Source organism: Engystomops pustulosus, chromosome 2, assembly GCF_040894005.1.
Source record: "Engystomops pustulosus chromosome 2, aEngPut4.maternal, whole genome shotgun sequence".
NCBI lineage: Eukaryota > Metazoa > Chordata > Amphibia > Anura > Leptodactylidae > Engystomops > Engystomops pustulosus.
The window spans coordinates 58,890,670-58,908,236 of NC_092412.1; the positions used below are offsets into that span (position 1 = coordinate 58,890,670).

General features: G+C 43.3%; 1 protein-coding gene and 1 long non-coding RNA gene across 2 annotated transcripts; one reads left to right on the top strand and one right to left on the bottom strand.

Annotated features, from left to right (window-relative positions):
- Positions 1 to 222: 222 nt before the first annotated feature.
- Positions 223 to 5,984, top strand: LOC140117747 (chymotrypsin-like elastase family member 1). Its single transcript, XM_072134769.1, has 8 exons — positions 223 to 366; positions 716 to 807; positions 1,670 to 1,770; positions 1,885 to 2,010; positions 3,228 to 3,364; positions 3,880 to 4,025; positions 5,435 to 5,584; positions 5,858 to 5,984. Exons 1-8 carry the CDS (start codon positions 327 to 329, stop codon positions 5,864 to 5,866), a joined length of 801 nt encoding a protein of 266 aa, XP_071990870.1. The 5' UTR covers positions 223 to 326; the 3' UTR covers positions 5,867 to 5,984.
- Positions 5,446 to 15,692, bottom strand: LOC140117748 (uncharacterized). The gene is made up of 2 exons (XR_011853076.1): positions 15,650 to 15,692; positions 5,446 to 6,762 (listed from the first exon to the last, which is right to left on the bottom strand). It is a non-coding gene; the product is annotated as an uncharacterized lncRNA (long non-coding RNA).
- Positions 15,693 to 17,567: the final 1,875 nt, after the last annotated feature.

The window sequence follows — 17,567 nt, forward strand, 5'->3', positions numbered from 1 at the left end:
TGATAGATCTGTGTCGCTCTGGTGGCCTTACACATCCTTTTCCACGTGGAGGAAAATGGAGCATACCTTGCAACTTTTATGACTAATTTGTGGTGCAGGGGCAGCAGCAAATCTGCTCCATGGTAATGAACTTTTCTCTATAGGTTGTTGTTTCTATTTTTGCTGAAGCTAAAAATATACAGTTTGTCCTTCTTTCCTTATATAAGCTTACAAGTTAAAACAAGCAGCTGTCACTTGAAAAATATTTCCCAGTACCTGCTGCCAGGACTATAAAAGAGCTGCTACCTTTGCTACAGGTACTTGGAAATCTCTACAAGCTGGTGAGGATGTTGAGGCTTCTTGTCATTGCTGCTCTGGTCCTTTGCGGTAAGTCTGTCTGTCAATATCTGTAGTAACATAAATGGATATATATAGGGCTAGAAACAAAGACAAAAACAGAGAACCAATATTGAGTTGCAAAATGGTGCCAAACAAATCCAGCAGAACCCCTGCACATGTAATACTACAGAGTGGTACAAGTATATGTATTTATTTCATCTGAATTGGGGCTATAAAACTCATCTTATTCCATAAAGTTATGTTCACTTGTCAACAACAGCAAATATTGAAGCACAGAACATAAATCCCAATTATCACAGTAATATAATATGTCCATTAACATATAAGAATTTCAGTTAGAAAAATCATCAATTTGCTTTTGCTCTCTTCCACATAGGACAGTGCTCTGAGCAGTACTTAGAAGATGTAGATGACAATGCTAGAGTGGTCGGAGGTACAAACTCTGCACCCAATGCTTGGCCATGGCAGGTAAGTAGTGATAATAAATGGCAGATCAACGTACTATAGCCAGATCATATATAGCAAGGAAAAGAAGCATAGAATCATTAGAGGTCCAACTTCTGACAACCCAAGTGATCAAAATGGCAAAAACGTATCTTGGTGTACTCCATATGTAATTAGTATTGTTGCGCATGCTTGATTAGAATACCATACAAGTCTATGGCACAGTGGGAGAAAAAAAGCTGCGGTCAAGAATGTGCACAAACACTCCATTTCAATGGAGCCTGCAGTCAACATTTCCTCATCACTGGGATCCCAGGAGTCAGACCCCACAATCTGTCTTCATATCTCTTTCTGTGGGGAAAGGATAGGTCTACTTAAAGATACAATGAGATGAGCTAAAGGATTCCATTGCTCACATTTAGTAGTGTATTAAAAGGCTAAATTGACATTTGTGTTCTATTACACATTACCTTATTAATAGTCCTTTACTTTTTTACACTATTAATAATGGTATGTGTAATGGAAGATACTATAAAAGTCTATTGGGAACGAAAGGTGACCGGAAATCCTTCTGTTCACCTTCCTATTTTAGTTTTCAATATGCTTCCCTTAAACGGAGAGTGTAACGGAAAGCCTAAATACAGTGTGAATTAGGCCTAAGAGAGACATATTAAAGGGGGCATCATCAACTCAATAATTTCTGACCGCAAGTACATTCGATCAAAAAGTTTTGACGCGTCCCTACTCTTGATTTATGATTGTGCCTTGTTCCAAAGAAGATAAACATATAAACATATAAAAATACATATGAAATTAACATATAATATTCTGGGATAAAACTTTTTTTCTGTTTTTAATTCGTTTTAATTTTGTCCTGGATATGTAGATCTCTCTCCAGTATCAGTCTGGCAGCAGCTGGTACCACACCTGTGGAGGCTCCCTGATCCGTGCTAACCGCGTTCTGACCGCTGCTCACTGCGTCGACAGGTAAAGTATAAAGATGTTCATATATTGGCAGCATATAATGATGAATATATTAAATGTACTAATAGACAAAGGAACCAATAGAAACCAGTTTGAATGTAACTTATTTTTTAACAGGGTTGTCAACTTCCGTGTTGCTCTTGGAGACCATAACCTCAGTATCAATGAAGGTACTGAGCAGATCATTGCTGTGTCCACCATCAGGAAGCATGCTAGCTGGAACCCCAACAGTGTGGCTGCCGGGTAAGAAAAGATGACATTCTTACATATAATCCTCATTATAAACAATATACAGAATAACTTGCTTCCAGGGTAAAGAAAGCCACCTATGACTTGCCCTATGCAGGAGACGGCTACTTTATAGTCTGGGGATTTTTTTTTTTGAGTTAAAAATGATGTATAGTACATAAATGTTGGAAAACTTTCCTTGTTGTACAAAAAAGGTGCAGCAATCAGATGCAAAGCAGGGAAGTAGATACATCAGGATATAACATCCTCAGGAGCAGATTAAGACTGCGACGGGCCCTGGGCTATATGGGAATTGTGCCCCCAAGTCTGCCTACATTTGGTACTAGAAAGGATGGGGGATCCCTTCTGCCAGCTTTCATTTCTAAAATATAAAGGCTTTTGTTGGACCTCTTAGAACCACTCTTGTATACATGTTTATCAAGAGATGAAGTACATGTACAAGGATTACAGGGAAGTAACAAACTTGGTGGGTGGTTTGGGTTTTCAAGATCCCACTAGAATGTTGGGCCTTCCACCCAAATCATCCATGTTATACAAAACATTACCGATTGTAGACTTTGGTGCTGATTTCGTGCATTGACTCCTTTAAAATTCACTTTAAGACAGCCCAACCTACTAGCTTTGATGGTGCAGTTACCTGTATAATAGGTGGCTAAAGGCAGGTTTTAATATAGACTTTACTCCTGCTATAGTCTCAGGACTATCATGGCCACCAATGATCACAATGTAATGGCATATCCTAAAGAATCTTTGTTAGAAATAGTTGAAAAATCACCAAGTCTTCTCTATACACTTACAGATTTGCTTTAAAGGACATCTATCACCAGAACAAGGATTGTAAACCAACCACACTGACATACTGGTGTGTGTTCCCTCTTCTGCTTCTTTTAGATTCAGGTTTTTTTTTTTTTTAAAAGGTTTTTACAATTATGCAAATTAGCCTATGGGGCTCCAGATTCCATAGGAGTACACGGTGCCCAGTGCCCCTTAGGCTCATTTGCATAATCTTTTAAACCCTTTTTCTTAAAAACAAGGGCATAAAAGGCTAAAAGAACAGCAGATCCTGCCAGAGGGGGCACACACCAGTATGTCAGTGCACTTGGTTTACAAACCTTGATCTGGTGATAGATGTCCTTTAAATATACGATGATTACTTGGACTACACATATGATGCAGATTCTCTGAACTTCTTATCGTGTTTTTCCTTTCAGTTATGATATTGCCATCCTCTTCTTGGCTTCAAGCGCCACTATTAACAGCTATGTAAAACTTGCAGCACTCCCCGCTGATGGCACTGTCCTGGCCCATAACTATGCTTGCACCATTACCGGATGGGGAAGAACCACAAGTACGTTCAGTCTGGTAGTAGAAATTGGAGAGGGAATTAAAGAAACACTCCAGGGGTTATTTATTTTACTATGTTATACCTACTGCAAGGTCTGAGTGGAGGAGCATTGCAAATAATACATATACATTAAATAATGTATAGTCTAGCTGCGCAATTGATATTTGTTGGTTGAGATTATGCCAGAAAATTTTTGTTTTTTGATAGTTTTTTTTAAATAATTTTTGTCACTTCTTTTTCCACTTAGCCAAGCCCCTCTTGTTGCACTCAGAAAGTGTCATCAAATGTTTGTTTATTGGTTAATGTTAAAATGCACTTCATTTGGTTCCAGCTTCTAGAAGAACTATCTCATTTTTCTATTTCGAGCAAACAGTCTATAATCTAACAGACTAGTGTTACTTGGCATAGTGTTAACTATAATATAGGACATATCCTTGACTTTAAGCAGGATTATTCCATAAAAGTTATTGCATTGAATAAAACAGTTCAAGGAATAACATTTGCCATATTCTTTCTAGCTGGTGGCTCCCTGCCATCCATCCTCCAGCAGGCTCCTCTACCCGTCGTTGCCCACTCTACCTGCTCCACCAGCTCCTACTGGGGCAGCACTGTGAAGACCACCATGGTGTGCGCTGGTGGTAATGGACAGCAGGCTGGATGCAATGTAAGCACTTTTCTATGTTTTCTATGTTTTTTTTCCAAACAACTTATTTCAGATTTACATTTAGTTGGAATATGACCTAATTTGAGCAATGAATAAAGAGACGAAATATCATTTTAAGAATTTATAAACTTTTGCATGTATTCCTCAAAGGAAATGTGATAAGGAAGTTATGGGGTGTCTGGACGCATATATTAGGAAGTTCATTGGTATCAATGAAATTATTTTTTATTTTACTGTTAGTTTGACCATATTTACCTATTTCCCTGTACAATGTATAGGGTGTGTATTCTATAAAATGACGGTATACATCTAGTACTTTGAACCTGCCGATGACTTCTTCGCAGGGGTATGCGGAGGTAGCAGTTCTACCCTGATACATGAGAAGCCTAAAGTTATACCATAAAGTTATGATTTTTAAATAGGAGTCAAAAGATTCAGGTGACACTTTTGAGCCGGTCTAATAATTGGTAACTTGTATAAAATAAAAAATAACCCAACTGATATTGTAAATTAAATACCATATTAGAAATTTAATTCTTTGACTGTACACACCATAATTAACACCAATACACAGCCAACGGGGATTTTAAGGGTTATTATTGATATTGAAGATTCATTGTTGTTTAGGTCATGCGTAACAAATTTTTAATGGCGCAATACCTGGTGCCCCAGTTTAACTAAATATGGATAGGTCATCTATGTCAATAACCCTGTTAACAAAGCTAGTGCCTAAAAACGATTAATCGCAGGAGCTGTCAGACACAGACCGAAACCCTAGGGAGAAGGCAGGAGTTGTTTATTATCGCTTCTGCCTTCTCCTTTCTTCACTGCATAGCTCTGTGCAGTGAATGCAAGAGTTGTCTCTGGCGCTGTCTCTATAGACCAAGCAGACAAGTGATCGTTGGGTCTGCGGGGATTAATCAAAATTGCTGGGTCTAATCAGACTTCAGCCCCCACAGGGGGTTGTTTTCCCCTGTAACTGGGGCTCCTGTAGATTCCACATTTACAGGGTTAAAACTTGAAAGTGGGATACCCAGATTTCTACAGGGCGAACTTGGCTATCAACAGCAAAAGAGTACAAACTTGAACCAACAACGCTTTAACTCACTCTGGAAAGATTCAACATATATGCCAACATTTGTCGTGATTTTGTGTATATGTGTATCTGTATGTTTACAAAATTAATAAAAAGTTTATTTAAAAAACTTGAAAGTGAAAAAAAAAGTTAATTAGAAAACTTTCTGTAGAATATTCTTTTAAGGCATGGTCAGAAAGGGGATTAAAGGATGTATGCATTCAATATTTATGGTGAAAATCATTTCAAGGGAAAAGTAAAATCCATTTTTGGATTGTCTATTTAAAAAAAAAAAACAAAAAACTAAATGTCTACTATCAACTTTTCTTTTTAGGGTGACTCTGGTGGACCTCTGAACTGTGCCGTCAGTGGTGTCTACCAGGTCCATGGTATTGCTAGCTTTGTGTCCTCTCTGGGATGCAATGCTTACCAGAAGCCCACCGTTTTCACCAGAGTGTCTGCTTACATCTCCTGGATCAACAACGTAAGTGCATACCAAAAAACCTCCAGCACATTTTTAAAGGAATTGATGAATAGTTCACCAGCCAACTAATTTTAGCACGCATCTCCCATTATTTATAGCAAATTTTATATCCTGCAGTATTGTACAAAGTTCAGACTTATTGGCCCCACACATACAGAGGTTGATTTCGCCATAATACAATCCATAATATTTGCTTTTGGGCCCCGGAGATCAGGGGGTGTAATAATCGGCTGCTGAGGGTTTAATTCATTTACCCTTTTCTTTTGCTTATAGAACATCTAAATGGCTCAATGTTGGACGATGTGAAAAAAGAGATCCTGCACCATCTGATCAGAGTCACAGCGGAACAACAGTGATATTGTCTTTCTATCAAATTCAATTAAAAGACTCCTTTTTCACATTTTTTGTCTTTAATGTCAATATGTTCACTTTATTTCACTTTCACTTTATTTTCACTTAAGTTCCAGCATTGTCACTTGAAAATATTATAATTAGTAAGATTGCAAATTTCTTAAAGATGTACTGCTCAGGAAACCACCACAATGTAAGGAGGGGAATAGTGATTCTGTGTGTTATAGAAATAGAGATACAGGCAGTTAAATACATAGAGGTTTATTTATCAGGGCTTCAATGCCATTAAAGTGGCATTTGCAATTACCAGTGAACCATGAGCAAATGCTTTCCTAAGTGAAAGTTTGTGCAACATCCCTCGCCAGGCTTAGCCTTTTTTTTGGCTGGTGAAGCGGGAGCCCTAGGTACCTAGTGGCTGGCTTAGCCCTAGCGCTTGTTGTGGTCACGGTGCTTGGTACTAGGGGATGGAGGCCTCATCACAGCCTGGCAGGTTTTCGACAGGTGGAATGTACAAGAAAATGGAGGGAGTCGCTGAAGGTGTTGGTTTTCTCCTGCGGCAACCTTGAGGTGTAGATAGGGATCCCTGATGATGCAGGATGGGGCAAACAGCCTGCACAGCGATCACTCAGAGGTAACATTGGTAAAACATTCGACTTACAGTCCTTTATTGGAACTTGGCAATGGCCACAACAGTAGTAACTTCAGCTGAATAGAGATGGCTGGTTGGATAGGGTTCCACAGGGGTGCTCTCAGCCTGGGAAGGTAGCTTCAGGCTGGAGGGAATAGTTGGCTGCTTCAGGTAGGGCAGACACCTAAGGGTGGAGGACCTGGTAAAGAAATAAACGCTACTCAGACTCGCCGCTGGGTACATCACCTTTAACTGCCTGTATGACAGCAGTGATGCTCATCTGTACAATAACACTAGAACCATGATAGGGGCCTCTGAAGTAAAATTCTTTTTTTGTTGTTTTTTGTTTTTTTTTATCAGAGCTACAAATCAATTGCTTCCCTTTGTCTACTGCAGTGGTTCTCTACCTTTCTAATGCTGTGACCCCGCAATACAGTTCCTTATGTTGCGGTGACCCCAAACCATGTACAAGACTATAACGACTATAATACTGCCCCCTATGTACAGGAATATAACTACTATAATACTGCCCCCTATGTACAAGAATGTAACTACTATAATACCGCCCCCTATGTACAAGAATATAACTACTATAATACTGCCCCCTATGTACAAGAATATAACTACTATAATACTGCTCCCCATGTACAAGCATATAACTACTATAAGACTTCTTCCTATGTACAAGAATATAACTACTATAATACTGCCCCCTATGTACAAGAATATAACTCCTATAATACTGCCCCCTATGTACAAGAATATAACTCCTATAATACTGCCCCCTATGTACAGGAATATAAATACTATAATACTGCCCCCCTATGTACAAGAATATAAATACTATAATACTGCCCCTTTGTAAAAAAATATAACTACTATAATACTGCCCCCTATGTACAGGAATATAAATACTATAATACTGCCCCCCTATGTACAAGAATATAACTACTATAATACTGCACCCTATGTACAAGAATATAACTACTATAAGACTTCTTCCTATGTACAAGAATATAACTACTATAATACTGCCCCCTGTGTACAAGAATATAACTACTATAATACTGCCCCCTATGTACAAGAATATAACTACTATAATACTGCTCCCCATGTACAAGCATATAACTACTATAAGACTTCTTCCTATGTACAAGAATATAACTACTATAATACTGCCCCCTGTGTACAGGAGTATAACTACTATAATACTGCCCCCTATGTACAAGAATATAACTACTGTAATACTGCCCCCTTGCTGGGAGGTTGTGTGTGAGCTGAGCTCCTGAAGTCTCCTGATGTCTGGAGCTAGCCCAGGGCGGGGCCACCCTGGGTGGGGAACTTCCCCAAGCAAGGCCCAGGCTTCCAGGCCTACACCGGGAGAAAACTCCCTTACAACTTCTGATGGGGATGTAAATCCCAGAGTGAGCTGCCAGCAGAGCAGCAGTCAGTTTGTGAGTGACCTCAGTGTAATGAAGAAAGAAGAAAAGAAAGAGAGTGAAAGTGAAGCCAGATCCCAGCCCGGACAGCATGGAGTACAGATAATGAAGCAGCTGAGTACAGGTCAGGCAGCAGGTGCACAGCCCCCCACTCCTGCACCCAGACAGCGGAGAAGATCCCTGGAAAGACAGACCCTGCAAGAAAACCTGCAGCAGAGAGAGGTTGTGTCCAGCATGGCCTGCACAGGCCGCACCAGGTCAGCAGCAAAGCCGCTAAGTGTCTCTGCACAGAGTGATCCAGCCTTAGTCTCAGGCCCGGCCATTACAGGCAGCAAACCTGAGAAGCCAAGCCAGGAGATGGTTACACCCAGGCAGCCTGGAGGACTACAGCGACCAGCACGGCAGCTGAAGGAGACTACCCGAGCGCCTGAGCTGAAGATGGCGGAGGAGATCCCGGCACTGGTAAGGAGGATGGGGGAGCTGAGTCACCACAAGCAGATGCTGCAAATGCAGATAGACTGTATGTATAGCCTGAGGACTGCGCACCCTGAGAGCAGCGCCCTGTACAATAGTAAGCTGCAGGCGCTAAGTAAGGAACTTGCTGTGGTGGTGAGGGACATGGACTGTGTTCTGGAGAGGATGGGACCCCTGGCCGAGTCCTATAAGAACAGGGAGCGCTTTGCCCAGCAGAAGCAGAGCTGTAACCCTGGACCCCGGGCCCCTGCAGCACAAGCTGGACCCATCCCCCCAGGTGCACCCCACAAAGTGTCACCCCAAGTATTGAAACCTGCAAGCTTCTCTTTCCAGAAGGGACAGACACAAGAACAGCCGCAGACCCCCGCAGCAGAGGAAAATGCTGTAGTACCACAGGTCCCAGCAGAGACTGTGCAGCAGGATAGTGGACTTTCATCCATGCGTCATGGTGATGCGGTGACCCAGAATTGTGCTGTAGTGACAGAGACTGGGGACATTGCTAAACATCTTGATGTGGCTGAGGGGTCGGGGGATGGAGGGGACTCTCAGTCTATCTGGGAGGTGCAGCTACCGGTGGATGGGGGGCAGGGGGTTGTACAGGATGATGTGTGTGATTTCCCCCCTCTAACATCCAGCCCCCCAGATGAGTCAGGTCCCTCTACTTCAGACCCTCCCCCCAATACACAGAGTGAGCCCCGTCAGGAGCCTCCTAAAAACGCCTGGAGCCGCGGCGCTCCCTCCTTCACCTCCGGCGCACAGTACTCAGGGCAGGCGTTTAAGAGGAGGAACGTGGTGCGCTTTAAGAATAGAGGCGCTAAGGAAGATCTCCCAGATAGGAGGTTTGTGGTGCGGGATCTCCTGTGCCGCCAGATGGGGTTCACGCCTGATGATATCCTGGCGGTCATCAACCTTCCAGACAGACAGGGCTATGATGTCAGCTTTAAGCTCATGTCTAGTCTGGATAGGTTCTGGGATAAACTCCCCCGGTTCAGGGATGTTGACGGCTGGAATAAGTTTACGTTTGTCCCCATTTCCAGGCCAGGTACTGTAGTGGTGAATGTCATCTTCTGGAACGAGTCTGTTCCTCCTCAGGATATTCTGGTGTGGCTCAGGCGCCATTGTGATCTGGTGTCTGACCTCACCAAGAACCGAGACGCCGACGGTATCTGGACTGGAGGGTGGAAGGTTCTAGTAAAACTGAGGCAATTTAACAACATCACCCTACACCTCCCTAACTCCTTCTTCATTGGTAGAGAGAAAGGCGTCTGTTTCTACCCAGGGCAACCACGGAAGTGCTTCAGATGTGGTAAGATCGGGCATGTGGCTAAAATATGCACAGTAATAAAATGCAACCTGTGTGGGGAGGTCGGCCATCTCAGTGCCAGCTGTGAGAATGTCAAGTGTAATCTGTGCGGTGAGATGGGCCACCCGCACAAGGATTGCCCGGAGGCCTGGCACAACATTGCTAGAGACTTCTCAGATGATGAGATAGTACAGGAGGCAGATGCCTTAGAGGAGGAGGCCATGCTGTCAGGACAAATTCTGACTAGGCGGGAAGTACAACAGGGCTCAGGTAAAACTGCTCAAGAACCTCAGCGGTCAGGAAGCACTCAGGGGAGTATGGAGGTTGTCACCCAGGAGCAGCCTCAGACAGCCACCTCTGCAGCACCTGGTGATTACGAGGAGGTAAAGAAGAAAAAAAGAAAGAAAAAAGATAAATCTTCCCGTAAGCCTGAGGAAGAGAGCAATTTAGGCCTGAAAACAATGAGGAAAGCCAGTGGTGATACTGGGGTCATGGTCCTTGGCAACCGGTTTGATGCTCTGTCAGAGTCAGATGGGGATTATGAGCGAGAGCTGGAACGTATTGATAATGAGTGTGAGGTGGACATAGGGGACCCCCCAACTAAAAAGAAGCCCCCTCCTGAAGATACCGCTGTAGAGTCAGACATGGAGACAGGTGGAAGACAGGGGGACATTGACTCTGACATATGATGATGGGGGTCACTGCTCTGCTCTTTATCATTGTGATGGCTGGGTTTTCTCTAAAAATTGCTTCCAGCAACGTCAACAGCATTAAAGTAAGAAGGACCAGACACGCCGTGTATGACCACCTGAGATATCTGGACGCCGATGTCATCTTCCTGCAGGAGACCCGTCTGACCACCTTAGGGCATCTCCGTGAGGCTGAGCGTGAGTGGCGGTCTGGTCCTTCTTACTGGTCACTGGCTGTGGAGCCGTACGCCGGGGTCGCCATACTGTTTAACACCACAGACGTGATGGTGCACAGGCTGACGGAGGTCGTTATGGGGAGGTGCCTGGTGCTAGAAGTGACCATCCATGGTAGGCGGCTCCGGCTGATCAACATCTATGGCCCACAGACAGTGACAGAGAGAATCCAGCTGTTCAATGAGGTGCAGCAATATCTTTTCACCTCAATCCCTGTGATAATGGCGGGCGACTTTAATGTTACCATGACATCGGGTGACAGATCCTCGGGCAGAGCAGTGGTCAGAGACTCCAAAGTCCTAAAGAGCATTATATCACAGGCCCATATGTGTGATGTATTCACCCTGGGTGGTAGGACACCTAAGTACACCTACTCCTGTGCTGACAGGCACAGCAGAATTGATATGGCTTTTGTGAGTCCCTCAGAGAATGTTAGTGGGATGAGTGAGAGAGTCGTCCCATATTCTGATCACCTGGCCTTATTGTTTTGCATAGGAGCTACTAACCGCTCTGATATTGGTCGGGGGCTATGGAGGCTTAACTCCAGCATCCTGGATGATGTCTATGTCCAGAATTGTATCCACTCCCTTTTTCAGGACCAGCTCCAGAGAGTAGACTTCTATGAAAACATATCTGACTGGTGGGAGAACGTCAAGGAGGAGATCGGGTCCCTCTTAAGGAGACTGTCAGTGAAGAAGGGTAAGAGTAAGTACAGCCAGTATCTCAAGCTGCGTAAAGAATTGGAGTCACTGTATTCGGCGGGAGGGGGGGACAAACAAAAGATTGACCGACTGAAGTCTGAAATAAAGCAGTATCAGTACAGTCGCTACACGTCCCTGGTGATCGAGAGAGATTACGGAAAACTGGGCGTTCCCGATCCGTATGAAAATTGCCGGGAACGTGTGGCCAAGAAATCGATCACAGGTCTCACTGACTCCCAGGGAGTTTTGCAGGAATCTCGGGAGGGTATCCTGGGGGTGGTGAGATCGTACTATGCTGAATTATTTCAGAAGAAAGTTTTGGATAAAGAGAAAATGGCTCAATTCTTGGAGGCAACTCCAGGTCCTGACACTAAAGATTTGGACTTTTCTCCTTTGACAGCAGAAATAACAGAGGAGGAGGTTAAAGAGGCCATTGATAAGTTACATCTGAAGAAGGCACCAGGTCCAGATGGAATAACATGTGAATTCTATAAGAAGTTCAGAGACCTCTTAGCCCCGATCCTTGTGGATGTATTTACAAATTGTCTAGAAAATCACCTGATGCCTCCATCCATGAGGGTCTCATCGCTAATTCTGCTGTCCAAAGGGAAAGAGCCTAGTGACATCAAGAACTGGAGGCCGATCGCCCTCTTGAATGTCGACAGGAAGATTTTGGCAAAAATTCTGTTTTCTAGGTTAGTCTGTTTGTCCCCGGCACTGTTGGCAGGCTCTCAGTACGGCACAGTGAAAGGGCGGAACATCTCTGGAGCAGTCATCTCGATTAGAGAGATGTTTGAGAGATGTAAAGCTCTGAGGTGTGGGAGATATGTTGTAGGTCTGGACCAGGCTAAAGCCTTTGACAGGGTTGATCATGATTATCTATGGGCCACTTTGTCAAAGTACGGTATTCCGGGACAATTTATAGATTGGCTGAGAACTTTGTACAGAGAGGCGAAGAGCTTTCCTCTGATCAATGGTTGGCAAGGGGACACTTTCAGGGTAGAGGCCGGGGTGCGACAAGGCTGCCCCCTGAGTCCACTGCTGTATGTGTTTGCTATCGATCCATTCCTGAGATCACTGCAGCGGTGTGATTTTCAGGGGGTGCCGGTCCCCCATTGCTTGCCCCTGGATGTTGTTGCCTACGCGGATGATGTGACTATGGTGATATCTGAACCTCGTGAGGTGGAGATGTTATCTGCAGCCATCAGAAGTTACTCAGAGGCCTCCGGGTCTCTGGTTAACCTTGAGAAGAGTCAAGCTTTCTGGACATTGGATACTGCTCCTGGCTTTGATCTGCCACAGTTCGCCAAGGCCTCCACCCATATTAAGATCCTTGGAGTTAAATTCGGGAGGGAAGATAATGCCAAACTAAATTGGGAAGAGAAATTGGAAACCGGAAATGCAAAGGTTCAGCGATGGAAGAACTGGAGGCTGACCTATAGAGAAAGGGTTACTCTGATGAAGACTTACCTGGTCCCTGTCTTCCTCTACGTCTCTGTCGTCTTTCCTTTGCCAGAATCTTTCTCCGCTAGGCTCTTTAGCCTGTTCTTCCAGCTTTTGTGGGGGAACAGGCTGAACCCAGTAAAAAGAGGGATCACCTACCTGCAGAGGAGAGAGGGTGGGCTGGATATGTTAAATCCAAGGGTATTTTTTGACTCCTTGTTTCTGAAAGTAAATTTCAGTTGCCTGGACTCAAATAATGGTCTCCTGTGGGTAAGTAGTGTCAGGGACTGGATATTGCCTTTTTCAGAGTCTTGGGTGCGAGGCGGCAGTCTCAAGAGGGGCCGATGGACTCCTGGCTTCCTCCCCCAGTATCTGGAGTATGGTCTCAGGTGTTTGAAAAAGTGGAGGCTAGACAAGACATTTTTAGAGAGTAGGACCAGGAAGGAGCTTTATACCAATATCTGTAGGACCTTCTATACAGTACAGCCAGCTCTGAGGGACTGCACAATGGCCACCATGCAGGAGAGTCTGAGGTTCCTTAATGGACCGAGGCTTCCAGCCAAATTCTTTGACATCGCCTGGTTGTCTCTGCATGGGAGACTATTTGTCAGAGGAAATTTAAAATTCCTGAGCGTCTCTGACCGTATGTGTCCCCTAGGATGTCAACAAGAGGAGACCATGGAGCACTTTACCACCGAGTGCCAGGGTGGGAGGCAAATATGGGAGAAGGTGTCCCACAGACTGAAAATACCACGTCTACAGTCTCTTAGATACCCAGATATAATCTATGGGGTAACACCACATATAATGGACATTGACCGGGGGACCATGTACCTCATTATCACCATCATTAAGTATTACCACTGGCACAACAGGACCCGAGTCTCCATCCACAATGAGACCTTCCAGCACATGACCGCAGTCACACTTATAATGTCTGAGCTCAGATGGATCAGATACATAGAGATTGGGAAAAAGGAGGAGTATAGAAAGTTATGGAGGAATTTATGTCTGGACTAATGGATCATGTAATTATGTTAAATCCTTTTCCCTTTAACCAATGATGGACATTTAAGTTACTTATTATACATTTATTTATTAATTTCAATGTATGATTTCTGTTAAATTCTGATTAGAATGTACCATGTATTTTGTTTGTTTCTACTAATAAAAATTGCCCCCTATGTACAAGAATATAACTACTATAATACTGCTCCCCATGTACAGGAATATAACTACTATAATACTGCCCCCTATGTACAAGAATATAACTACTATAATACTGCTCCCTATGTACAAGAATATAACTACTATAATACTGCTCCCTATGTACAAGAATATAACTACTATAATACTGCTCCCTATGTACAAGAATATAACTACTATAATACTGCCCCCTATGTACAAGAATATAACTACTATAATACTGCCCCCTATGTACAGGAATATAAATACTATAATACTGCCCCCCTATGTACAAGAATATAAATACTATAATACTGCCCCTTTGTACAAAAATATAACTACTATAATACTGCCCCCTATGTACATGAATATAAATACTATAATACTGCCGCCCTATGTACAAGAATATAACTACTATAATACTGCCCCCTATGTACAAGAATATAACTACTATAATACTGCCCCCTATGTACAAGAATGTAACTACTATAATACTGCCCCCTATGTACAAGAATATAACTACTATAATACTGTATCCTATGTACAAGAATATAACTACTATAATACTGCCCCTATGTACAAGAATATAACTACTATAATACTGCCCCCTATGTACAGGAATATAACTACTATAATACTGCCCCCTATGTACAAGAATATAACTACTATAATACTGCTCCCTATGTACAAGAATATAACTACTATAATACTGCTCCCTATGTACAAGAATATAACTACTATAATACTGCTCCCTATGTACAAGAATATAACTACTATAATACTGCCCCCTATGTACAAGAATATAACTACTATAATACTGCCCCCTATGTACAAGAATATAAATACTATAATACTGCCCCTTTGTACAAAAATATAACTACTATAATACTGCCCCCTATGTACAGGAATATAAATACTATAATACTGCCCCCCTATGTACAAGAATATAACTACTATAATACTGCCCCCTATGTACAAGAATATAACTACTATAATACTGCCCCCTATGTACAGGAATATAACTACTATAATACTGCCCCTTATGTACAAGAATATAACTACTATAATACTGCCCCATATGTACAAGAATATAACTACTATAATACTGCCCCATATGTACAAGAATATAACTACTATAATACTGCCCCATATGTACAAGAATAAAACTACTATAATACTGCCCCCTATGTACAAGAATATAACTACTATAATACTGTCCCCCCTCCCCCATTTTTGGTTCCTCCATTTGCTGCCCCAGTTGTAGTGCCCCTCCCCTCCTGCCCCCAATTCTAGCCCCCCCTCCTGTTTCCAGTTTTGCCCCTTCTCCTGCCCCCAGTTCTAGTGCTTCCCCTCTTGCCCCCAGTTTTGGTGTCCCCCCCCCTGCTGCCTCCAGTTTTACCCCTTCTCCTGCCCCCAGTTCTAGTGCTTCCCCTCCTGCCCCCAATTTTGGTGTCCCCCTCCTGCTGCCTCCAGTCTTGCCCCTTCTCCTGCCCCCAGATTTAGTGTTTCCCCTCCTGCCCCCAGTTTTGGTGCCCCCCCCCCCTCCTGTCTCCAGTTTTGCCCCTTCTCCTGCCCCCAGTTTTGGTGATCCCCTCCTGCTGCTTCAGGTTCTACTCACTGTGAGCAGAGCAGTCTGTTCCGCGAGAGTCTGTATAGAGGAGGAGCCAGAGGGTCATGTGATGATGACATCACCACAGGTCCTCAAGCTTCCCCTGTATACAGCAGGAAGGTCCTCAAGCAGTGAGTTATCACACATGTTATACTCCGTTTTTGCCGCGAATCGGATCATGACCCCTGTATTTTGGTCGTTCGACCCCCTCTGGGGTCGCGACCCACAGGTTGAGAAACGCTGATCTAGTGATATTGTAGCATACAAAGACTATGGGGCACATTTACTAAGGGCCATGCGCCAGTTTTGTGGCGGACTTTGCACATTCATATCTGCAAACTGCTTGCACAGGTATTTAGGAAATGTCCGTGCCCACAAATGTGGCGAACGCGACCCTTTGGGGTCTTAGCTGCACTATACTTCACGTGACACAAATCTTGTGACTGAATTGGGAGTTCTGGTGCACCGTCAGACAGTGCACCACATTTAACATGCAAAGTCCAAAAGAAACGTCTTGCACGTCTCATGTTAAATGTGCACCAAAAAAAGTGGTGTAATCTGTCGGAGCAGTGCAGGGAGCACTGTATTTGCGATCCATAGAACTGTTTGCTTTTGACACCTTTGTATGCAGACTTCTGCAACGGTTAACAAGGTTGAAGCCGTTTGGACCCTTCAGTGGTTCTAAAATCTATAAATTTTGTACAGTCCCATAGACGACCCTTAGTTACAAACAGACATACCGACATACATAACAGACCTTACCGTTTTCATGCAAGTATTGTCCATTTGTCCATACCAAGAAGTAAAAAAGTATAGAATGTGTCTTATTTTCTCCAGTATGTCTATGCTGTATGCCCCAAGGAAGTTTATGGGAAGGTTTAGAATACATGTTGCATATGTGCTGCAACTGGATATGTGCAGTATCCAGGGTGACCAGAACCGGTTGGAGATGCATTCTGTCAGTCACTAGTCCATCAGCTCGCCCACCATATACGGATGCAGTGACATACGTGGACGTACGGATGAAAATTGTGACTGGAGGACTGGAGAAATCATACGTTCATGCAAAAAGGTCGTCTTCTGACAGCTCACTTAATTTACCCATCACAAGATGTTTCTTGTGTGACACCCTAGTAATGCAAGGCCATTAGTTAAACCATCTGATATTTTTTATTAAAGGAAATCTAGCTTCTGTTTTTATGCCTTAAGAACCAAACATAAATTGAGATTGCTGCAGCTACTCTGATGCAGAAACATATCTTGTTTAATCCCTGAACTGAGTGGTTTTGTTCCAAAAATAAATATAAAATTATGATAATGAGACTCTGTTGCTCCTGTTACTGGTTCGGTGCTTCTCCTCTTACCCTAATTATGACTGCTCTGGAGAATGCTGTATTCACTGTGTTGTCCCTGACAGGCAGAATTAATCAACCACTGTACTATCCCCCAGCTGCTGTGTACGAGTGATCCAGCTCAGGTTGATTTGTCCTATCTGGACAGTTCAGGAAGCGCAGTGAAACACACAACCTTGGGAAAGCTGGGTGCATACTGGCACAGACATCTGGGAATGTGGGAATAATTGAACAAAGGCAATGATTAGGTTTCTTCCAAAGACACAGATGGATGCCCAGGCCAAAATAGTGAGTTGTTTAGTTCTAGGAATGAATTTTGTCCACTTTGTTGCCAAGTGGCATAACTTGAAGCTGATGGGTCCCCGTGCAAAGCCTGTGCCAGGCCCCTAATTATGATGTATGGTTTAAAGTACTAGTTTTATCATATGGGAAAGTAACCCCTAATTGGCCCCCTAAGCCTCTTAAGCCCAGTTGCAAGCACATCCTCTGCACTAACTCAAGATTTGCCCCAATTTTTGCCTGTGAAATCATCTACAATAAATAAGGTTCGGTTCATATAGGTCACATAATGGTGA